The 25076-nt window shown below is 39.0% G+C and overlaps 1 protein-coding gene and 1 pseudogene across 2 annotated transcripts in view; one reads left to right on the forward strand and one right to left on the reverse strand.

The window, feature by feature from the left end:
* The window catches only part of HECTD1 (HECT domain E3 ubiquitin protein ligase 1), a gene marked incomplete in the record, with an annotated part of 117516 nt that overhangs the window by 91257 nt on the left and 1183 nt on the right, over positions 1–25076 (forward strand). For both annotated transcript variants that reach the window (XM_027773407.1, XM_027773408.1), the window contains 16 exon segments: positions 4094–4227; positions 5380–5502; positions 7369–7525; positions 11639–11861; positions 14847–14901; positions 15118–15300; positions 15674–15881; positions 15969–16054; positions 17756–17883; positions 18976–19177; positions 19777–19914; positions 20495–21102; positions 22183–22261; positions 22381–22474; positions 23595–23745; positions 25020–25076. In XM_027773407.1, coding sequence (XP_027629208.1) covers positions 4094–4227; positions 5380–5502; positions 7369–7525; positions 11639–11861; positions 14847–14901; positions 15118–15300; positions 15674–15881; positions 15969–16054; positions 17756–17883; positions 18976–19177; positions 19777–19914; positions 20495–21102; positions 22183–22261; positions 22381–22474; positions 23595–23745; positions 25020–25076 — 2626 coding nt within the window.
* Positions 8120–8580, reverse strand: LOC102470430 (nudC domain-containing protein 2 pseudogene; annotated as a pseudogene).

Genomic DNA, 25076 nt, shown 5'->3' on the forward strand with positions numbered 1-25076 from the left:
ATGAGGTATCCTCACACTACAGTCCTTTTCCTTCTAATTCTCCATCCCATCAGGATTTGGGGCACTTGTGCACATGCACCTGGCATGTTTTTTCAGGCAGCCTGGGCCATAATCTGAACCACCATCAGCTGTGTGAAATCTGGCTCCGTATGCATAGGACTTAACTGCTATACTATGAGGCTAGGCTTTCGTGGAGTGTTTTTAACTTTTGTTTTAAAAAAAGAATTATTTTCTCCTTTTACAAATGTGATATTACCATAAAAATAAAAAACTCAGTGATATGAGAGACATCTGATTATAAGGCCAGCACGTAGCATGGTAGTTAAGGGCACTGGACTACCACATGGGCAACTGTGATTCTAGTTCTAGAACTTGGTGGCTTGCTTTCTCACTTTCTCTCCCTCTCTTTCGCTCTGTCTCTCTTTGGCCAAATTAAAATAAATAAATAAATAAAGTTAAATAATTATTTTAAAAAATTATCTGATTGGGACCAGCAGATGGCGTAATGGCTACGTCTCTGTACTATGTGGTCAGCCACGCTTCGAGTCCTGGACCTGGTGGCTTAGAGTCATGCCAGGTGCATGTGCATGTGTGCCCAAGATCCTGAGAGGAGAATGGAGAAGGGACTGTGGTGTGGCCATCCCCTCTGGGGGGTGATTTCTTGCTTTCTGTCTCTCTGTTTCTCTGTCTTTCTGACAAGCACACGTCCCCTATAGCAAAACCTTCTCCAAAAAAAAATTTATCTGATTATAAACAATCAGATATCTAGGAACTTGTACTTTTCATTTTTTGTTTTTGTTTTTGTTTTTGTTTTTTTGGTTTTCTTTTGCCTTTTGTCACAAGTGGAGTTTTTGTGAAAGAACCATATTGACAGATATTTTGGGACCAGCAGATAGCATATAGTTATGTTGCTGGACTCCCACACAGTTGACTGCAGTTCCAAACCCAGTGGCTTGAAACTCATGCTGGGCACTTGTGTTTGTGTGTACAAAATCCCAATAGTAGAATGGAGGAGAAGGGATTGCAGTATAGTCATCACCCTGGAGGACTGATTTCTCACTGTCTTTCTCTCTGACAAGCACACGTACCCTATAGCAAAAAATCTCTCTTAAAAAAAACTATTTTTTGTAATTTGAAACCCAAGTTTGTATGAAGATATATTTTAAAGTATTATTTATGGAGGTGCCAGCAGGTGGTGTGGTGGTTAAAAGTGCGTGATTCCCTCATGTCTGACCACGGTTCGAATCCTAGACCTGGCAGCTTGATTTCTCACTTAGTCTCTCCCTCCCTGATCTCTGTCTCTCTCTGGCCAAATTAAAAATATGTAATTAAGGGGACCAGCATATGGTGTAATGGCTACGTTGCTGGACTCACATGTGGTCAACCATGGTTCGAGTCCTGGACTTAAGCTCATGCCGTGCACGTGTGCGTGCGTGCCCAAGATCCCAAGAGGAGAATGGAGGAGAAGGGATTGCTGCGGCATGACCATGTCCTCTGCAGGGTGATTTCTCGCTTTCTGTCTGTCTCTGTCTTTCTGGCAAGCACACATGCCCTATAGCGCATTATAGCTCTGTAATATATATATATATATAATATACAGATATAATTAAGTTAAATAAGTAATTCTTTTTTATTTTTTTATTTTTGAAAAATTTTTTTATAACTATTTTATTTCACTTTATTTATTTTTAATTTGGCCAGAGATGGACAGAGTGAGAGTGACAGAGAGAGAAATCAAGATGCCAGGTCCAGGACTTGAACCACAGGTTGGCCCATGTGGGAGTCTAGAGCCCCTAACCACCACGCCACCTGCCAGCTCCAGTAATTCTTTTTTTAAAAATACTATTATGTATACTTCATTTTAATGTTTTCCTTTTTTAAAAAACATTATTTAATTAATTTGATTTATCATCATTATTATTGTTTAATTTGCTACAGGGTATGTGCTCTCAGCAGAGAGAAACGGGGGAGGGGGGTGAGAAAGCAAGCCACTGGGGCCAGGACTTGTACTGTGGTTGGCCATGCAGGAGTCCAGTTCCTTTACTACCACCTATCTGCTTGCCCCAATGTTTTCTTTCTTTAATTTGAGAATATGTTCTCTCTTATTCCAAGCCAAAAATTTGACCTGATACCATAGAGTATATCTGATATTAGGTCAGATTTCCTCCTAATGCAAAAAAAAACTAAAAAAAAAAAACAAAAAACAAAAAACCACACACACTAAATACTTTGTCCTATATATTTATTATTGCACTAAAAAAATTTTTGTTTCAGAGACTGATCTGCAGATGGAAATTGCTAAATAATTATAAATTATCTTGTAGATGTTCTTTAAGAATATACAGTATGTTGGGAACCAGCAGTTAGCATAATGGCTATGTCGCTGGACTCCCACGTAGTTGACCATGGTTCGCGTCCCGGACCTGGTGGCTTAAACCCCACTCCAGGTGTGTGTGTGCATGCATGCCCAAGATCCCAAGAAGAGGAGGAGAGGGGATTGCAGCATGACCATCCCCTCTAGGGGGTGATTTCTCTCTTTCTGTCTCTCTGTCTCTCTCTCTGTCTGGTGAGCGCACGTGTCCTATAGTGAAAAACCTCTCAAAAAAAATTAAATAATAAAAAAAAGAATATACAGTATGTCCTATTTTTTATTCAATGGGAAATTCTGACAGTATATTATAATTTTTTCCCCAGAATCAGTAAAAATTTCCATAGGGCACATATGCTCACTGAAGAGAGGCAGAGAGAGGGAGGGACAGTGAGAAATCACTCCCAAAGATATGGCCATGCTGTAGTTCCTTCTCTCTTCTCTTCTTAGGATTTATTTATTTATGTATGTATGTATGTATGTATGTATGTATGTATGTATTTATTTATTTATTTATTTAATTAATTAAAGGCGTTTGCCACAGGGCACATGAACTCACTGGAGAGAGACAGGCAGGGAAAGTGAGAAATCATCCCCAACAGAGAATGGCCATGCTGCACTTCCTTCTCCTTTAGTCCCCTCTCAGGATTTTAGGCATGTACACCCGTGCTCCCAGTGTTACTTTCAAGCGATTCAAACCGCAGTCAGCCATAGGACAATCCAGTGCCTTAACCACTACGCCACTACACCACCTAGAGGCCCCTCCCATCAGGATTTTGAGCGTGCACAGGTACATACACACACAAACACACACACACACACACACACACACACACACACAAAATTTCAAGCCACCTGGTCTGGGACTGGAGTCGCAGTTAGCTGTGTGTGGGAATCCAGTGTTTTAATCCCATAAATCCTCTTTTTGTTTTCAGTCTTACTAAGAATATCTTGTTAACATCTTAACTTTTGTAGGACAATATAAATTTGATACAATCAGTTTAAGGTAAGAGAAGAGTGCCTAAGGAAGGAAATAAAATAAATTCAAGTTTAATGAACTTCCATATGTGCTAGATAATATGGATAAAATAAAAGATGCTGTGTACACTATTCTGTAGTAAACAGGCATTAGTCTTAAGTGGTTATTATCATTAAGTAACCTGCCAGGTCTCATAGCTAAGCCTAGGTCTCACTGATTGACTTAATTCTGTTGTCCCTCATTAACTCTTTTACAACTTGGATTTACATTTTCATATGTTTATTTGTTAAATGCCTCTCTCCATTGTAGGCTCGGTGGGGACTCAGACCATGTCTGTATTATCTCCAACTGTCTTCAGCTGGTGCCTAACATAAATTATTGGCCATAGTATACGCTCAAGTGATAATGCCAGGATGAATGACTTCAGAGTATTCTCTTTCAGTCATCTTGTATGTCCTGTGATTTGTTCACAAAATGAAGATAGGGGTGGTTCTTAATTTTTGAACATATCCCACATGGTTGGCCTTTTATATTAAGATTTTGTAGGTCCAACTTTCATTTATGGTCATCCATTATCCTGCATTGTTTTTTATATGCTTGTGACTATTTCCCATTTTTGCTCTTTCTATATGTGTAGTAGTGGAAGAATGGTATTTTACTTTTATTTTGTTAAACTCAAAATGCACAATTACTTTGTTATGCTTTGTTAATTTGTTGACAGAAGGGTTGTTGGTTTGATTTTCTAGATTTCCTTGATAGCTGCCGTGCCAGTACTCTGTTGGCTGAGCTCGATGATGATGAGGACTTGCCTGAGCCAGATGAAGAAGATGATGAGAATGAAGATGACAATCAGGAGGACCAAGAATACGAGGAGGTTATGGTAGAGAAAGAGTCCCTGTTCTCTTCATTAAGATAGGGTGTTAATAATAGAGTTGAAGAGAAGAAAAACTAACTCATTAACTTCAAAGCAAGGAAATAATGGCACTAGAATGAATAATGTAGTTAATTTTTAAAAGCACTTTCTGGGGCCAGCAGGTGACAGGTTAAGGTACTAGACTCCCACATTGTGGATCATGGTTCAAGTCCAGACCCAGCAGCTTGAGATTCCGGTCGGGTGCATGCACATGCATGCCCAAGATCATGGGAGGAGAATGGAGGAGAAGGGATTGTGTTGTGGCCATCCCAGCTGGGGGGTGGTTTCTCACTTTCTCTGTCTCTCCAAAAAGCACACATGCTGTATAGCAAAAAATCTCTCTTTTTAAAAAAACAAAATAATAATGATAAAGTTAAATAAAATCTTTTTTTTTTTTTTTTTTTTTTGCTATAGGACTCGCCAGAAAGACAGAGATAGACAGAGAGACAGAAAGCAAGAAATCACCCCCCAGGTGCGATGCCCATGTCGCAATCCCTTCGCCTCCATTCTCCTCTCTGGGTCTTGGGCACACACGCACATGCACCTGGTGTGAATTTAAGTCTCTGGGTCCGGGACTCAAACCACGGTCGACTACATGGGAGTCCAGCGACATAGTCATTATGCTAACTGCTGGTCCCAATAAAATAATTCTTTAAAAAATTCAGTTTTCTTTTTTTTTTTTTTTTTGAGAGTTTTTTTTTTGCTATAGAGCACGTGCGCTTGCCAGAGAGACAGAGAGAGACAGAGAGACAGAAAGCGAGAAATCACCCCCCAGGAGGGATGGCCATGCCACAATCCCTTCTCCTCCATTCTCCTTTTAGGATCTTGGGCACGCACGCACATGCGCCCGGTGTGAGTTTAAGCCACCGGGTCCGGGATGTGAACCGCGGTTGACTACGTGGGAGTCCAGCGACATAGTCATTACGCTAACTGCTGGTCCCAATAAAATAATTCTTTAAAAAATTCAGTTTTCACCTTTTCTGAAGATAACTAATGAAGATAGGGTTTTTTTCGTTATACTTTTGCTAAAGTGGGTCGATAATTTCTGGGAATAGGCTGAATAGGGATGTTTGTGTCAAATAATTAGACATCTATCTCTTGGCATTTTAAAAATTTCAGATTCTTAGACGTCCGTCCCTGCAGCGTCGAGCTGGCTCCCGCTCTGATGTAACCCACCATGCTGTCACCTCACAGCTACCACAGGTTCCTGCTGGAGCAGGGAGCCGACCTATTGGAGAGCAGGTAATGTCTTCATGTTTCTGTTCCAAAAGCTATATATTTTTCCCTTTCACACTGAAAGCACTAACCAGAATGTCAATTGCCTACAAAAGCGTATAACCTGGGGAGGTGAAGGAGTATCAGTGTTTCAAAAAGAAATTTCATCTATTGCTTGGGTTCCATATTCCAGGCAGAATCCATGCTTGCTCTGGCATAATGTATTCAGGAGTTTATTACTTGTAACTCCTCATGTTGCCCTATGGTTTAAGCTTATAATGAAATGCTTAATAAGAGAAGGGGGTCGGCAGGTGGCATGGCGCTTAAGGCACTGGATTCCCACGTGACCGACCGTAGTTCAAGTCCTGGGCCTGGTAGCTTTCTCTCTCTCTGGTGAGCACACGTGCCCTATAAAAATAAAAATTAAATAATTAACTAAGTAGTTTTTTAAGAAATGAGAAAAGTGCTTAATAAGTATTATCTGAGATTTGTAGTTTTAACGGTACTAGTCGAGGTAGTAGTAGTATTGCTAATGATCGTCTGTCAGCTAACACAGGTCACTAAGTGCTGGGCATAGTTCTCAATACTTTATGCATGTTACCTTATTTAATCTTTTTAACAACACTTTGAAGATTTTGATTAGCCTCAGTTTTCAGATGAAGTGGTTACTAAAAGTCACACACAGTTGGTAGTTTTGAGCCCAGACATTCTTAGCTCCAGAGCTGTCAAATGTCAGTTTGGTATGTTATGTAAGTTAATTTTAATGAAGTATTCAAACTGCAAGGGTGGATATTTGAAAACCACACCAGGCATGCGTGTGTGTGCCCAAGATCTCAGGAGGGGAATAGAGGAAAAAGGATTGCGGTGTGGCCATTCATCCTGGGGATTTCTCACTTCCCTCTCACCATGTCTCTCTCTCTCTTTCTCTCCAGTGTGCGCATGTGCCCTAAGGCAAAAACCTCTTAAACAAGGAAAAAAAAGAAATATATGTACTTATACATGTTTAACTTAGCTCATTTTTGTGCATAAGAAATAAGGCTAAGAGACCAGCAGATGGGCATGATGGTTGTTGCTGGACTCCCACATAGTTGTCTACAGTTTGAGCCCCGAATCTGGTGGCTTAAAACTCACACTGGGCACATGGAGAATGAAGGAGAAGAGATTGCAGCATGGCCATCTTCCTGGTGGGTGATTTCTTGCTTTCTTTCTCTGTTTCTCTGGCGAGCTAATGCACCCTATAGCAAAAAAAATCTCAAAAAGAAAAAAAAAAAAGGAAAGGAATACGGCTAAATGGAAGTGCAGTGGTTATAAAAAAAAAAACCCACTTGACACATTCCTTATTTTGTACATAGCACATCACTTCTTTTTGGGAGAGGTTTTTGCTATAGGGTGCATGCGCTCGCCCGAGACAGACAAAGAGACCAAAAGCAAGAAATCACTCCTTTGGGGGAATGGCCACAATGCAATCCCTTCTCCATTCTTCTCTCTGGTTCTTGGGCACACACACACGCTCCCGGTGTGAGTTTAAGCCACCGGGTATAGGACTTGAACCACAGTCGACTACATGGGAGTTCAGTGACATAGCCATTACGTCAACTGCTGGTCCCCCATCACTTTTTTAAAAGAATTACTTATTTAATCTTACTTAGTTATTATTATTATTATTTTTAAATTGTTGTAGGGCATCTGCACTCACTAGAGACACACAGAGAGAGAGAGAAGGAGGGAAAGTGAGAAAGCAAGCCACTAGGTCCAGGATTCAAACTGCAGTCAGCCATGCGGGAGTCTGGCACCTTAGCCACCACCTGCTGGCCCCAATAGTGCATTACTTTTGTAATAATGAAATTTTTCATATTGCAATGTTTGGTTCTTTGTGGAATTTTATTCTAATAGGAAGAAGAAGAGTATGAAACTAAAGGAGGTCGTCGGAGAACGTGGGATGATGATTATGTGTTAAAAAGGCAATTTTCTGCTTTGGTTCCTGCTTTTGATCCAAGACCTGGTCGTACTAATGTCCAACAAACAACTGATCTAGAAATTCCTCCCCCAGGTACTGTATGTTTTAGTTTTGTGATTTAATTATTTTTTTTCCTATTTAGACAAGTTTATTGAACATTATTCCCACAACACACTTATCAAAAGAATTAATTTTCCCTGAAAGCACCTTTTCATTTCACATGATTTATACGCTAATGTTTTTTGTATTAAAAATATGGTTACATGACCATCAGGTAGCATGGTGGTTAAGGTGCCAGACACTCCCACATGGCCGATCATGGTTCAAGTCCTGGACCTGGTGGCTTGCTTTCTCACTTTCTCTCTCTCCTCAAAGTAAAATAAATGAATTACTAAATAAAATTTTAAAAATATGGTTAAATATGAAATAGTAAAATGCAGCATATAAAACTTTGCACTGAGAAAAAATAGGTCCAAAAAAAGATTACCATATATCCAGAGAATAGTCTCCATAGTACATTTCCTATATAAATCATATTCGAATACAGTTTTTAGAACCACATTTAAATATAGTCTGCAGTTTTTTAACTAAAGGCATCCACATTTTTCTTCCACCACATATCTCTTCCTTTGATTAAGCTGGCAACTTCTGTCAGGATCCAAGCAATGCAGAAAAAAAAAATAACAGTTACTTCTCAAGGTTTGAGAAATCTTAAGTATAGTTTCTTAAGATTTCTGCTCCACCGAACTCAAATCCAGGATTTTCTTTCTGGAATCTCTCTAAGCTTCCTCTGCATTTGATCTTCTCCCCAAGGATCCATTGCATATTCAGTTTCTAGTAGAGAAGTCCAAAAACTTGCTGCATCTCTTTTTGTCTTTGTAAGACTAATACAGAATATTTCTCTGTCCTCCAAAGTCCATGTTCCCCCCAACAGCTATTGTATAATTAAAGAGTTTGCCCTTGAGGATCTCTAGGCCACCCATGGCCAGGGCCACATGCCGGCTCTGCAAGACACACTGGATATCCTGCACACGAGTGCTTGGTGCCACTTGAACTTCAGTAAACATCTCCTCTAGGGTCTGATACCACTGGCCCCATGCTGTCCTGCATGGTGCCAGCCCACTGCACTCCTCAAAGGGGGCTGCCATATCCTAGTCACCTCCCGGCTGCAGTTGCAGCAGCACCAAGCAAGCCAAGTACAGGTGCCTGTGATTTAATTTTGTTTTTAGAATTATTTATTTCATTTTATTTATCATTGTTATTATTTAATTTGCCATAGAACACATGCACTCACCAGAGAGAGAAGGGGGTGGATTGTGGGAGAAGTGAGAAAACAAGCTGCCAGATTTGGGAGTCGAACCACAGTCAGCCATGTGGGAATCCAGCACCTCAACCACCACACCACCTCCTGGCACTTGCTATTTAATTTTGATACCAAATAAGATAGTTATATACATTCAGAAAAATATGGCACTGCTTTTGTATGCAGGGTATAAAGAAAAATGTTTTGGAAAGTCTATGTCAGCCGTTAGTCTTTTTTTCTTGGTTCAGAGATTTTTGCTATAGGGTGGTGCATGTGGTTGCCAGACAGACAGTGAGAAATCACCCCCAGGGGGATGGCCATGCTGTAGTCCCTTCTCTTCCAGCCTCTTGGGATTTTGGGCATGCACGCATACATGCCCGATGTGAATTATAAGCCACTCAAACTGTGGTCAACTCTTACGAGTCCAGTGATATAACCATTCTGCCGTCTGCTAGTCCTTTAGTCCTAAGTCTTTAGAAAGATGGATCTTTGCCATAAAAGATGAGAAATTTTGGGAACCAGCAGTTAGCGTAATGGCTATGTCGCTGGACTCCCACGTAGTCGACCACGGTTCGTGTCCTGGACCCGGTGGCTTAAAACTCACGCCGGGCACGTGTGCGTGCGTGCCCAAGATCCCGAGAGGAGAATGGAGGAGAAGGGATTGCAGCGTGACCATCCCCCCTGGGGGGTGATTTCTCGCTTTCTGTCTCTCTGTCTCTTTCTGTCTGTCTGGCGAGCGCACGCGCCCTACAGTGAAAATCTCTCAAAAAAAAAAAAAAAAGATGAGAAATTTTTCATTCTAGTAGATCAACATTGCTAAGGATTTATTTTGATCTAGCAAGATCCCCATGTAAGGTCCAGGTACATAGCATAATAGTTAAGGGAGCAAGATCCCACATGGCTGACTGCAGTTAGAATCCCAACCCTAGTGGCTAGAAAAACATGCTCCAGTGGAGAAATAGGGATTGTGACATGACCATAACCTATTGGGGGTAATTTCTCTCTCTCTCTCTGGCGAGTGCAAGCACCTTTTGGCAATTTAAAAAAAAAAAGGAAAAATGAAAGATATGTGTGTTAAATATTAAAGTAAGTGCATTTTTGTGAGTAGGTTCTATGGTGAGGGTGGATATAGATCGATCAAGATATTCTAAGATCCTGGGGCTGGCAGGTGATGTGTTGGTTAAGGGCGCTGGACTCCTGCATGGCTGACTGTGGTTAGAGTCCCAGACCTAATGGCTTGCTTTCTCATTTTCTCTCTTTCTCTCTCTCTCTCTCTCACTCTCACTCTCTCACTCTGTCCCTTTCTGGTCAAATTAAAATAAATAAACAAAATTAAAGGTTAAATAAAATAATTCTTAAAATATATATATATATATATTCTAATCCTTTCAGAAACCTATTGCAGGGAGTGTAAATAGGTACAGATGTTCTGTAGAGTTGTTTAGCAATATATTTCATATCTTTCTGATATAATACGTTTTCCAGTAGTAATTTCTACTAAAGGAATATTAGCTCTGTACTCAGATTTGTATATGTTGATGACTGCAGAAGTAATATTTGTATTTTTGAAAAAATTTGAAATGTCCTCAGTTGTGCCCAATAACAGGTATAATTCAGTTAAGGTACTTTGGGATGTTATACAATGAATAAATATTTTCAGGACTATTATTGAGGCCAGGGAATGGTTTTGTGGTTAGGGGGCTGGACTCCCACATAGCCAATCACAGTTGAAGTCCTGGACCTGGAGGCTTGCTTTCTCACTTTACTTTTCTTTCTGGTGAGCACACATGCCCTCTGGCAAATTAAAGAATAATAGTAATAAATACAATTAAATAAATAATTCTTTAAAGACTATCATTATGTGAAAAAAAGTCTAAATTAGTAAGACTCTAAGTCACCAACAAATGCATTTTGAACCTAATTATATTTGTGTGTGTGTTTACCTGACAACCCACTCATTGGAGTGATATTGAACAGGTCATTGGCCCAGAGTGTATAAGAATTATCAGTGGCCTTGGACAACTAGAACATTCTTGTTCTCTCTCAATATAGAATTATTTATTGATAGCTTTAGTTCTCATGTGTAAAATTAAAATGTTTTCTAAATATTCATATAGTTAGCAAATAAAAGCGAGAAGATTCCTATCATGCACATAGGTTCTATTCTATCACTGTGTCTTTAAGTAACCAAGGTGTAATTATTCCCATTAAGAAAAAAAAAAAGGTGGAGGGACCAGCAAATGGTGTAGTGAGTACATTGCTGGACTCCCATGTAGTTGACCGCAGTTCAAGTCCCTGACCCAGCAGCTTAAAACTCAAGCTGGGTGTGTGTGCGTGCATACCCAAGATTCCGAGAGGAGACTAGAGGAGAAGGGATTGCAGTGTGGCCATCCCCCGGGGGGTGATTTCTTGCTTTCTCTCTATCTCTGTTTCTCTATCAAGTGCACGTGCCCTATAGCAAAAATCTCTCTGAAAAAGAAAAAAAAATCATTTAAAAAAAAAATTATTGAATCAGGAAAGTCTTTAAGTAGCTGACACTTTTTCTTAAGGTTTTTGCCATAGGAATGTATACTTGCCCGAAAGCAAGAGAGACAATGAAAGAGAATGTGAGACGTCACCCTTCAGGGGGTATGACCACACTGCAATCCTTCTCCTCCATTCTCTTTCTCAGATTGTGAATATGCACACATATATGTTGGCATGATTTTCAAACCACCAGGTCTAGGATTCAATGGTTGGCCATGTGGTAATCCAATGCATTAACCACCATGCCAAAGCAGCTGACATTTTTAAGCTTATGTATGGCAGAAAGATTTGGATTTCATTCAGCGTGTCTCCTAGGATAGTGTTCTTTCCAAACTGTTCTAATAAAATTGTTTTTCACTTGTCTTCCACATTTTTAGGAACACCACATTCTGAACTCTTGGAAGAAGTTGAATGTACTCCATCACCTCGTTTAGCTCTCACTTTGAAAGTAACTGGTCTTGGAACAACTCGTGAAGTTGAATTACCACTCAACAACTTTAGATCAACCATTTTTTACTATGTACAGAAATTGCTTCAGTTGTCCTGTAATGGCAATGTGAAATCAGATAAACTTAGGCGTATTTGGGAGCCAACGTACACGTAAGAAATTTTTAAATATTTATTTATTTATTTTTATTTGCTATAGGGCATATGCTTTCACCAGAGAGAAACAGAGAGAAAGAGAAAGCTGCCAGGTCTGGCTTTTTAGCTGTAGTTGGTCATGTGGGAGTCCAACACCTTAACCATCACAACACCTGCTGGCCCCAAGAGATTTTAACACAGTGTTTGAGAATATAGTTTCATAGTATATGTGCAAAGAAGCATTATATCACTTTTATTTTGGATTATAGGAACAGAAAAGATTTGGTTTTTGTTCTGATAGTTTATAGAAACCAGTAAGAGCCTTTCTGACTCCTGACGCAGAATGATTAAGTTGAACTGGAAAGATGTTTGGAAATTATCTAGAGTAGCTTCTTATGTAATAATTGAAAAGTGTCATTTGAACTCTTTGACTGGGAGTGTGCATGAAGAACTAAATATGTTCTATTCGCTTTTTTTTTTGGATGCGTGGGTTAAGCCTGAGTTTGTTTATTCATTCATTGAACAAATTATTATTAGTGACCTTGGATAATGGTAATGTATTTGTGCCTCTCTTTCTATTGATTGATTGATTGAGAGAGAGAGTTTTCCTATAGGGCACATGCACTCGCCAGAAAGACAGAGACAAGAGACAGAAAGCAAGAAATCGCTCCCCAGGGAGAATGGCCACGCAATCCCTTCTCCTCCATTCTCCTGTTGGGATCTTGGGCATGCACATACACATACCCGGTGTGAGTTTAAGCCACTGAGTCCAGGACTAGAACCGTGGTCGACTATAGGAGTCTAGCGACATAGCCATTATGCCAACTGCTGGTCCCTCTTTTCTTTTATTTGGAGAGGTTTTTGCTATAGTGCGTATGTGCTTGCCAGAGAGACAAAAAGCGAGAAATCTTCCCCCAGGTAGGATGCTGCAGTCCATTCTCCATTCTTCTCTTGGGATTTTGAGCATGCACGCACACACGCCTGGTGTGAGCCATTGGGTTCAGGACTCAAACCATAGTTGGCTATGTGGGAGTTCAGCACCTTTACCATCACACCATTTGCTGGCCCCCATGCCTCACTTTATTTATATAACAATAGTGGTTGTGAAGAATCAGTGAATATGTAAAGTGTTTGTAGTACTTTCTATGATGTTGTAAGTGCTCAATAAGGTATTACCCAACAATTAAATAGTAGTACACATATTTAACTTTTTCTAGCTTATTTATTTCTTCTATGAGAGAGAGAGAGAGAGAGAGACAGGCACTTCCAGTAGGGTCTTGCAATCTGCCTCCAGTGTCAATCATCCTGGATCATGGATGCATACACACAAATGCCCAAAATGTACAGGGAGGCCTCAGAATGTGAATCCGGGACCTTTCATATGTGGACCCAGAATCACAGGATGCTATATCACTTCCACATTAATGGCTAGCCCTATTGAACAATATTAAAGTAAAAATAATAAATTATTTTTCTATAAATTATTCTTAGTATAACTTACTTTTGTTACTGTATTTTCTGATAATCTCCTAACATTGCTGATAATCTTTATAATGTCCAACAAAAGTAATGCAGATGGGCTGACTTCATGTCCTAGTAACTTAGTTAAGGGTGCCAGAACCCACATAGCCAGCTGCACTGTTTAAATCTAGCTCTGGTGGTTTGAAAAAAAGGCCAGACACGTGTGTGCATGTCTCAAATCCTGACAGGATGGAGGGGAAGGGATTGAGACATGACCATGCATCATGGAGGGGTTCTTTCTCGCTATTTGTCTATCTGGTGAGTGCACAAGCCCTCAGGCAGATTTTTTTAAAAAGTAGTGTAGGTAATTTGAGATAGAACAACAGAAAGTCATGTTTAAAAACTGATGTCAGCTACTTTATAAAGGGAACAAAAGTCCTTATGATCTTTGTTATTCCTATACTTCTGTCCATCTAAACAGAGAAAACTGTTCATCCCATTTTATGTTTATAATATATGAATGTCATGTCACTTAATATAACATATCACTTCATAATCTTTAAAAGTTCTAGATTTAATGTGTATTTTCTTTGTAGTAATATAAAATTTATAAATCAACAACTCTCAGGAATATGACTTTTGTTATTTTTTCTTTTTTTTTTTTTTTGGAGAGATTTTCACTGTAGGGCGCGTGCGCTCGCCAGACAGACAGAGAGAGACATAGAGACAGAAAGCGAGAAATCACCCCCTAGGGGGGATGGTCACGCCGCAATCCCTTCTCCTCCATTCTCCTCTCGGGATCTTGGGCATGCACGCACACGCGCCCAGCGTGAATTTTAAGCCACCGGGTCTGGGACACGAACCGCGGTCGACTACGTGAGAATCCAGTGACATAGCCATTACGCTAACTGCTGGTTCCCTTGTTATTTTTTCTTATGATTAAAAAATCTGTATTTTTTTTTTTTTTCTTAAAAATGCTCCTTAAAGCTCGTTTTGGTTGTACAGGCCTATAGTCCCAGATACTTGGAGGCTGAGGCAGGAGGAATCCAAATTTGAATTCCAGGCCAACCTGAGCAACATAGCAAAACTTTGTCTATAAAATTAAAAAAAAAAAAATCTCTTTGAGTTAAAGGAGAAATTAAAACAAGTACATGTCTAGTGAATAACATCATTTATATGTATTTTTTAAGAATTGAAGCCTTGGGACTAGCAGTTAGCGTTATAGCTATGTCGCTGGACTCCCATGTAGTCAACCAGGGTTTGAGTCCCGGTAGCTTAAACTCACATCAGGCATGTGTGCGAGTGTGCCCAAGATCCCAAGAGGAGAATGAAGGAGAAGGGATTGCAGCGTGGCCATCCCCCCTGGGGGGTGATTTCTCGCTTTCTGTCTGTCTTTCTGTCGAGCTCACGCATCCTAAAAGCAAAAACCTCTCCTCCCTTAAAAAAAATTAAAAAAAAATAAAAAAAATTGAAGCCTTATTGGAAATAACCATAAATCATTTTATTTTTTGAATTAACTTGGAATAATATCTTCCTGTTTAGAATCATGTACAGAGAAATGAAGGATTCTGACAAAGAAAAAGAAACTGGGAAAATGGTAAGTTATATTTAGAAGATAAGTCTTATTCTTGGCTATGTTGTAAAAATTAAAGAAAATTAAAGTAACATTATGTTGCAACAGAACGTTTGAGGGAAAAAGGACTAACACTAAATTCCTTAGATCAACTGCATGATCATAAAGCTGTGTCATGTAATGCATGTGAAATAGACTTTATAATTGGGAAAGGCCAACATTTGGTTTTTCCTGTTGTAGGGTTGCTGGTCAATAGAGCATGTGGAACAGTACCTTGGCACTGATGAATTACCAAAGAATGACTTGATAACCTACCTGCAGAAGAATGCAGACGCCGCTTTCCTGCGCCACTGGAAATTAACTGGCACTAATAAAAGTATTAGGAAAAACAGAAATTGTTCTCAGCTTATAGCTGCATATAAGGTATATCTTGGCATCAAAACACCATTTTGATTAGGAATGGCTTTGTGCTTTGACTGTAGCTTTAAACGCTTCTTAAGAGAAAGGTGTTCATTAGAAAATGAGGCTGACTTGACACTGTCAATATGCCAATGCTAACATTTCAAGTATGGCTTGTAGCATTGGCTCTTAGGATAGACCATGGCTTATAGTGGTTAGATTCTGTGATTTGCAATGGTTTAGAATGCATTGATTTTTGTCTTGTGTAATATTGTGATTTTATTTTAAAAGAATGCAATTCTCTGAAAAATTAGAACCTTTTTAAAGAAATATTGATATAGTCTTATTGCGTTTTTGAAAATGTGATTATGGGCCATTTTGCTGATTGTTTCTACAGGATTTTTGTGAGCATGGAACAAAGTCTGGATTAAACCAGGGAGCCATTTCTACTCTTCAAAGTAGTGATATTCTTAATTTGGCTAAAGAACAACCTCAGGCCAAAGCAGGCAATGGACAGAACTCTTGTGGAGTAGAAGATGTCCTTCAACTTCTGCGTATTTTGTACATAGTAGCAAGTGACCCTTATTCAAGAATATCTCAAGAAGGTCTGTCAGAAGCCTTACTTCATTTCCATAGCATTTTGAAAGCAAGTCAGTTTATATTTTTATTAATTTTATTAATTAATTTAACAGATGGTGATGAGCAGCCTCAGTTTACTTTTCCGCCAGATGAATTCACTAGCAAAAAAATCACAACAAAAATTTTGCAACAGATTGAGGTAATAAAGTCAGAGAGTTGAACTCTTCATCCTACAACTATGAGCTTTTCTTAGTATTCCCCTTTTTACCTCTTAACTGTTTCTTCCTTCTAATTCAATAATTTGGGTCATATGGCCCTTTGCATGTATTTCTTAATTATACTTAAGTCACTCTTTTGCCATTTTATTTTCATTTATTTATGTTCTTATTTTGGTTTTTGCCATAGTGCACATGCATTCACTAGAGATAGAGAGAGGGAAAGTGAGAAATCACCCCTCGGGGGAGATGGCCACACCATAATCCCTTCTCCATTCTCCTTTTTGATTTTTGGACTTGCATGCACATGTTCTAGAAGGATTTTCAAGCTGCTGGGTCTAGAACTTGAACTGTGTTCAGTTTTGTGGGAGTCTAATGCTTAACTACCATACCACCTGCTGACCTCTATCTATCTGTCTATTTATCTATCTATCTGTCTGTCTATCTAGCTATCTATTAATCTATTCTTTAAATTATTTATTTATTTATTTAGTTATTTAGTTAGTTAGTTAGTTAGACCAGAAAGAGACAGAGCGAGAGAGAGGTAAAGTGAGAAAGTAAGCTGCCAGGTCTGGGGCTTGAACTACAGTTGGTCATGTGAGACTTCAACACCCTTAATCACCATACTACCTACTAGCCCTCAATTTATTTTTTTTAAGCGGCTTTTGCCTTAGGGTGTGTATACTCTCTGGAGAGACAGACAGAGACAATGAGAGGGAAACTAAGTAGTCACGCCCTGGGGGGATGGCCATATTCTCTTTTCCATTCTCCTCCTGGTATCTTGGGCATGCACACATGCACCCAGCATGATTTTTTAGCCACCGGGTTGGGGACTCGAACTATGGTTGGTCATGTGGGTGTTCAGCAGTGTAATTGCTATGCCATCTGCTGGCCCCCAATTTATTATTATTTTAAAAATTTTTCTAGAGGATGCATGTACTTGTTGGAGAGAGACATAGGGAGGTGGAGCACAAAAGCACCTCTGTGGGGTATGGTCACTCCATAATCCTTCTTTCATTTTTCTTTGCATGATTCTAGATAGTCAAGCACACACACCCAAAATACTTCTCAAGCCACTGAGTCTAGGACCTGAACTACATAGTGTAAACCATTGGGATCCAGTTGCCTCAACACCATGCTGCTGGCTGGCCCTATTTTTATTTTATTTTTTAAAATTTGCCAGGGGGCACGTGTGCTTACCAGAGAACAGAGGAGAGGGAGAAAGTACTTCGGCCCCTGCCATCATGGGATATGGTTATGCCATAATCTCTTCTCCATTTCTGTATCCTGTCAGCATTTTAGGCATGCATGCACACATGTCTGGCATGTTTTTTAAGTCACCAAGGACTGCGATTCAAACTGTGTGATCAGTCATATGGCTTAATCCCAATGCTACGGGTCAACTCTTTGTCATTTTATTTTTTTAAAGAATTACTTATTTAATTTTATTTGTTGTTATTATTAATTTTTAATTTGCTATAAGGCATGTGCACTCACCAGAGAGAGAGCGAGAGAGAGGGAAAATGAGAAAACAAGCCACTAGGTCCAGGACTTGAACCATAGTCAGCCATGTTGGAGCCCAACGCCTTAACCACCACTTTGCTGGCCCCCCCCCTTTTTTTTTTTTTTGTCATTTAAAATAATTGCTTTATAGGACTAAAACATTGTTATTTGTTAACTCACAGGAACCATTGGCATTGGCAAGTGGGGCTCTCCCAGACTGGTGTGAACAATTAACCAGCAAGTGTCCTTTTCTAATACCTTTTGAAACTAGACAGCTTTATTTCACATGTACAGCATTTGGTGCATCAAGGTAGGAAGTAAATCTTATATTTTTAGAATGTGTCAGGACTGATGAAATATTGTGTTCTTATACAGAGTTGGCAACTTTCAACATTTTTCCATTTTTATCTAGATGTATGCTCTGTTGGAGTTGCATAAATTAAATTCAGTATTTCTATTAACATTTATTATGTAGTTCTTTTGTACCTTATTTAGTATATTATTAGTTGATGAAATTTCCAGCAATACCAAATTGAGTGCTTAAAATAGCTCCATTTAAATACATCTTTCTGCTAACCATCATTTTCTCTTACCACCATCTCACATACCATATATTTTACTTGTTTCTGTTTGACTCCACTAGATCAGTTTTATGAGAGTAGAGATTTCTGAATGTTTTAGTCAGTTCCTAGAGTACTTTAGTGATTTCCTGATGTTACCAAAAAATAGTAACACCCATGAGAGAAACACTTTAATCATCTTATTTCTATTGCAGATTTGATTTCTTCCTCCTCAGATAGATTGTATGGTTAAATAGAAAATGTTTTACAATTATGTAATCATTTTTAAAAAGAATTATTTAACTTTATTTAATATCTATATCAGTTTTTAATTTGACCAAAAAAGACAGAGAATGTAAGAGTCTAGAAAGTGAGAAAGCTGCCAGGTCTGATATTCAAACAACAGTCTGCCATATGGGAATCCAGTACCTTTAAGCACCATGCCACCTGCTGGCCCCTATGATAACCATTTCAATGGTGACTTTCAGCTTATATCACAATAATAAAGATTCTGATAGGTAGTGTTTTTCTATATTTTCATGTGCTATGTGTGCTTGAGCCATATTGACCTTTATTTTGATTTAATTGCTCAAATGAGGGAAAATATAAGACCTACTAGTTTCTCAATTTGCTTAAGCTACATTATAACAAAAGGATTCTCACATATTTTTAGTTTAGTAAAAGGAAGTAATAATTTCTGTAATATATGTGATTGCATTTCAAAATGTACCTGATAAAATAATAATTTTCAAAATTTCTTAAATCTTTGAATTCCATTGCTGGTCTAATAGTATGTTCAGCTGTTAACATGCTGTAGCTGCATAAGTATCTTTCTGTTTTAGAGCCATAGTGTGGTTGCAAAACCGACGAGAAGCTACTGTGGAACGAACAAGGACCACAAGCAGTGTAAGACGAGATGATCCTGGAGAGTTTCGAGTTGGTCGCCTCAAGCATGAAAGAGTGAAAGTCCCTCGGGGCGAATCATTGATGGAATGGGCTGAGAATGTCATGCAAATACATGCTGATCGGAAATCAGTTCTTGAGGTAACCTTAATATAAAATAAGATTTCCTTTAGGAAGCAGGAATAAGACTTCACCCAGTCTGTATATTCCACTGCATAAAAACTGTGTTAAACTTGAAAAGGGATTTCTCTGTTCTCCATGCAGAGGCTGTGTCCTCTGGCAGGGTGTCATTCTTTTAAGAGTGTCAGCCCACCTTCTCAGATGTCAGGACTATGTGTTTAATGTGCACCAAAGAAGAGCTTCACTCTTGAAGGTGGCCAAGTATTTGGTCTGTTGAAGACCACTATCTGTTTCTTAACATTAACTTGGGCCAAGTGATAGTAAAAATGAATTTGAAATAATCTAACTTTTAACCTTTGAGTAAGTTATGCTATTAGACGTCTGCATGTTTGGAGCACACTGTTTTATAATATGTTTTCCCTAAATTGTGCTGGTTTTATATCATTGGGCTGTATTGAGAGATGTTAAAGAAAATGACAGTAGGAAATTATGTATACTATAGAGAGATTACTATGGACACTATTGATTATATCCCATATAGACAGTATTTCTTGCATGAAGAACAATGGAAATCTCCCTCCTATCACTGATGTGAACTAGCTGGTTTGTTCATATTTTAGGTTGAATTTTTGGGAGAAGAAGGAACTGGCTTAGGACCCACATTAGAGTTTTATGCTCTGGTGGCAGCAGAATTCCAGAGAACTGACCTGGGAGCTTGGCTTTGTGATGATAACTTTCCTGATGATGAATCACGTCATGTAAGATTTAGTTCTCATTTTGTAATTTGAGTTGTTACTCTGCCTTTGGAAAGTGTTTTAAAAATAGCTTATACTTTTGGGACCAGCATTTAGCATAATGGCTATGTTGCTGGACTCCCACGTAGTTGACCACGGTTCGCATCCCGGATCTGGTGGCTTAAAATTCACGCCAGGCATGTGTGTGTGCGTGCCTAAGATCCGCGAGGAGAACAGAAGAAAAGGGATTGTGGCATGGCCATCCCCCTGGGGGGTGATTTCTTGCTTTCACTTTCTGTCTCTCTGGCGAGCACACGCACCCTATACCAAAAAATAATAAAAAAAACTCCAAAAAAAAAAAAGCTTTACACTTTTAAAACAAAAGCCAAATTTTCTTTTTATCAATGAATAATTTTGATAATGTAACATTTCTGAAGGAAAAAATTTAGTCACTATAAGCTATATAATAAAATGTGTACATACTTTTACAAAGCTAAATTCATGAAGAAGTTTAAATTTTTTTTTTCTTAGAGAAGATAATGATAGATTTAGTTACTGTACTTTTTGTTGAATTTTATTTGTATTTCTTCCTCTAAAAAATTAGGTTGATCTTGGGGGAGGATTGAAACCTCCGGGATACTATGTGCAGAGATCATGTGGACTGTTCACAGCACCATTTCCACAAGACAGTGATGAGCTTGAGAGGATCACAAAACTCTTTCATTTCCTTGGAATTTTCTTGGCCAAATGCATTCAAGACAATAGACTTGTGGACTTACCTATTTCTAAACCTTTCTTTAAACTTATGTGTATGGGTGACATCAAAAGCAATATGAGTAAACTGATTTATGAGTCACGAGGTGATAGAGACTTACACTGTACTGAAAGCCAGTCTGAAGCTTCTACAGAAGAAGGTCACGATTCACTCTCAGTAGGAAGCTTTGAAGAGGATTCAAAATCAGAATTCATTCTTGATCCCCCTAAACCAAAACCTCCAGCTTGGTTTAATGGAATTTTAACTTGGGAAGACTTTGAACTGGTGAACCCACACAGAGCCAGATTTTTAAAAGAAATTAAAGACCTTGCCATCAAGAGGCGCCAGATTTTAAGCAACAAAGGCCTTTCTGAAGATGAGAAGAACACAAAATTACAGGAACTAGTGCTGAAGAATCCATCAGGTTCTGGGCCTCCACTTAGCATAGAAGATTTAGGGTAAGCTTTTTGTATACATTCTTCAACCTAAATAGATAAGTTGTCTTTTTGTCCTCACTGATTTGAAGTATTTGATGAGTAAATAGATTGTCAGAACAGTAATACATTATAGGAAATTATTATAAATTTGAACCCTTGACTTGTTAATATAAAGAAAACACTAAGGATCTGGCCCCGTGGTCTAGTAACTGACGTGGATCCCACATGGCTGACCATGGTTTAAATTCCCAGCCCAGCATCTTGAAAAAAATGGTGGGTATGTGTGTATATGTGCCTCAGATCCTGTCACAGTGGAGAAATGAAGGGATTGTGGTATAACCATACAACACTAAGGGGTTGCTTTTTCCTTCTCCTGCTGTCTCTTTCTCTCTCTCTAGCGAGCCCACATATCTTTAGCAACTAAAAAGAAAGAAAAGGATAACATTCAGAATATCAGAATCTAATTTATCAATCATCAGAACTCTAGAAGATTATTTGGCTTATTAAATGTGATAAATGTGTATACCTTGTTATGTCGCTGGACTTTTACATGCTCAATCACACTTCGAGTCCCAGACCTGGCATTTTTAAACTCATGCTGGGTGCGTTTGCATGTATACCTAAAACCCCAAAAGAAAGGAGGAAAAAGGATTGCGGTGTGGCTATCTGCCAGTGGGTGATTTCTTGCTTTCTGTGTCTCTGTTTCTCTGCAAAATAATCTATCAAAAAAAAAAGTCTGAAGCCAACAATATTTTGACAGATTCTTTAGCTAATTTATATAGCCTACTTGGCTGAAAAAAAGTCTTATAAACTTATCATTGTCATATTTCATTGCAGAAATCTCTATTTCATTCATTTTGTGCCAAAGAAGGGGATGTGAATATGGAAAGGTGATGGCTTCATGTAAACTTTGCAAAGCCAGACAAGTTTGGTAGTTGGCCAAGTAGTTTTTGTGCACAGGGTTTTGCATTTAAAAAGTCCTCATATTTACATGTAAGCTGGTGTACTGATTTTGCTGTTGGAAGAGAGAGGATTTGTGGTTTTGGCAGGAATGTTATAATAATTGAATGTCAGTTAATCTAATCTTTTTTGTTGTTCCAGGTTAAATTTCCAGTTTTGCCCTTCCTCAAGAATATATGGCTTTACAGCTGTGGATCTGAAGCCAAGTGGTGAAGATGAGGTAAAATTTTGCTTTAATGTACTTACAATATATGAAACATCTTCACAGGACTGGCTGTACTGGTGCTATTGAAATATCCCTAGGTATTAACAGTAATACTAACAAACTTTCCTTTGCAGATGATAACAATGGATAATGCAGAAGAATATGTGGATTTGATGTTTGACTTTTGTATGCACACGGGTATTCAGAAACAGATGGAAGCCTTCAGAGGTAATTTAAAGGATTTTTAGCATATTCCCCCATTGCACTTAGAGAAGAATTGCTATTAATCTATAAACTTGCCTTCTAATTTTCCGTCTTCCCGAAGGGTAGGTTCCACAGACTAGCCAGAACAGGTTGAAAGTATGCTGCAGTATATCATCAGCTTGCTCTTTTGGAATAATGGGGACCACTTTTGACCCTCGTTTCTTTTATAAGTGGGCATAAAGTTCCATACATTCTATTTTACATGATCACGGTGAACCAAACCATGAAATAACCAACGTTCTTTAGGTGAAGGAGGGGATCAAAGTATGTTACATTGTGAATTTTTTTTTTTTTAAGAGATTTTTGCCTTAGGTCCTGGTGCTTGCCAGAGAATGACAAGAGACAGACAGACCCACTGAGAAGTTAACGTAATGGCTATGTTGCTGGACTGCCATGTAGTCGACTGCAGTTCGGATCCTGGACCCAGTGGCTTAAACTCACGCCAGGCGCGTGTGCATGCGTGCCCAAGATCCCGAGAGGAGAATGGAGGAGAAGGAATTGCAGCGTGGCCATCACCCCTGGGGGGTGATTTCTCGCTTTCTTTCTGTCTCTCTGTCTCTCTCTGTCTGGCGAGCACACGCACACGCGCCCTATGTCAAAAAAAAAAAAAAAAAAAAAACCCTAGCATAGTTTTTATTTCAAATTATCTTAATTCAGGAACCAGCAGTTAGCGTAATGGCTATGTCACTGGACTCCCACGTAGTCAACCGCGGTTTGCGTCCCGGATCCGGTGGCTTAAAACTCACGCCAGGTGTGTGTGCATGTGTGCCCAAGATCCCGAGAGGAGAATGGAAGAGAAGGGATTGCGGCGTGACCATCCCCCCTGGGGGGTGATTTCTCGCTTTCTGTTTCTATGTCTCTCTCTGTCTGTCTGGCAAGCGCATGCACCCTATAGCGAAAAAAAAAAAAACCTCTCCAAATTATCTTAATTCATATTTGTTTATTCAGACATCTAGGAATACTTTTCTTCTGCCCATTCAGTTGATAATAGAAATTTTGATTTGAAGTTTGGTATTTTGGAATCATAACTTAGAAATTGAATTATGTCTTCGGGTCTTTTGTTTTTGTTGTATGTGTGATTTAGATGGATTTAATAAAGTTTTTCCAATGGAGAAATTAAGTTCCTTCAGCCATGAAGAAGTCCAAATGATTCTTTGTGGAAACCAGTCGCCATCCTGGGCAGCAGAGGATATTATCAATTATACTGAACCTAAGCTGGGCTATACCCGTGACAGGTATGTGTTGATACTGACAGAAACATCTTTATGTGGTGCACATCTTTATGTGGATGACAGAGAAGTGCATAAATTATAACTTAATAATTTTCAGAAAATGGACATGCCTGTATAATTATACTCAGAATAAGAAAGAAATCCTAAAGGGCCAGCAGGTGGCACACAGGTTAAGGTGGCTGGATCCCACATGGCGGATTGCATAGTTCAAGTCCTGGACCTGGCAGCAGCTTGAAAAACACACTGGGGCATGTGTGCACACTTGCCCAGAATCCTGAGAGGAAAATGGAGATGGGATTGTGGTGTGGCCATCCCCCCCGGGGGTGATTTCTACACGCACACATACACACACACACACACACCCATCTCTGGTGAGCACATATGCCCTATCTCTCTATAGCAAATCTTAAAAGAAACAACTCCTGAAGTCCCCTTTCCCACCATAGTCTTTCCTAGTAATTAAATGATTATCCATTGATTTTGTTTTTGGATTTTAATAACTGAAAGCATGTAGCTTACAGTCTTTATGGTCTGGTTTCTTTTGTTTAACATTATGATTATGAAACTCGTCTATGTTGCAGCATATAGCAACAGTTCATGTCACTGGCATGCAGTATTTTTCTCTATATAAATGTATCACAAGATAAGTTAATCATTTTACTGGAACAAAAATGGATTATTTCATGTTTTCTTTGGTAATTTTAACCATATTTGGGTTAATTGTGTAAGTACATCTTGAGTTTTTTGATTTGCTAGCTTTGTGGCATAATGTGTGTCACTACACTCCATGAGTGTTTTGGTTCTCACAATTATAATTAGGCAAAACTATCTTTGAAAGAATTTTTTTTAAGAGGTTTTTGTCTTAGGTCATGGGTATTTGCTACAGAGTGGAGGAGATGGAGACAATAGTGAGAGGGAAAGTGAAAAACCATCTCTCAAGGGGGATGACCACGCCACAATTCCTTCTCTATTCTCTTCCTGAGATCTTGGGCATGCACACACATGCACCCGGCATGAGTTTTAAGCCACTGTATCTGGGACAGTCAGCCATGTGGGAGTCCAGCGAGGTAACTAATACTCCATTTGCTTTCCCCCTTTGCAAGATATATTCAGAGCAGTTTGTATTAGTCCATTTCATACTTAACCTGAGTTGCTAGACAGTGCTGTTCTTCTGACATGGATATTGTTTTGGGTGAGGGAATTATTACTAACTTACGAAGTAGTAGTTGTGTTTTCATTGAAATCTGTGCTAAATCAATATATCTTTGCTTTTTTAGCCCTGGTTTCTTGAGGTTCGTGAGGGTTTTATGTGGCATGTCTTCAGATGAAAGGAA

This window comes from Tupaia chinensis, unplaced genomic scaffold (assembly GCF_000334495.1).
Source record: "Tupaia chinensis unplaced genomic scaffold, TupChi_1.0 Scaffold000350_1, whole genome shotgun sequence".
In the NCBI taxonomy this organism is placed as follows: domain Eukaryota; kingdom Metazoa; phylum Chordata; class Mammalia; order Scandentia; family Tupaiidae; genus Tupaia; species Tupaia belangeri.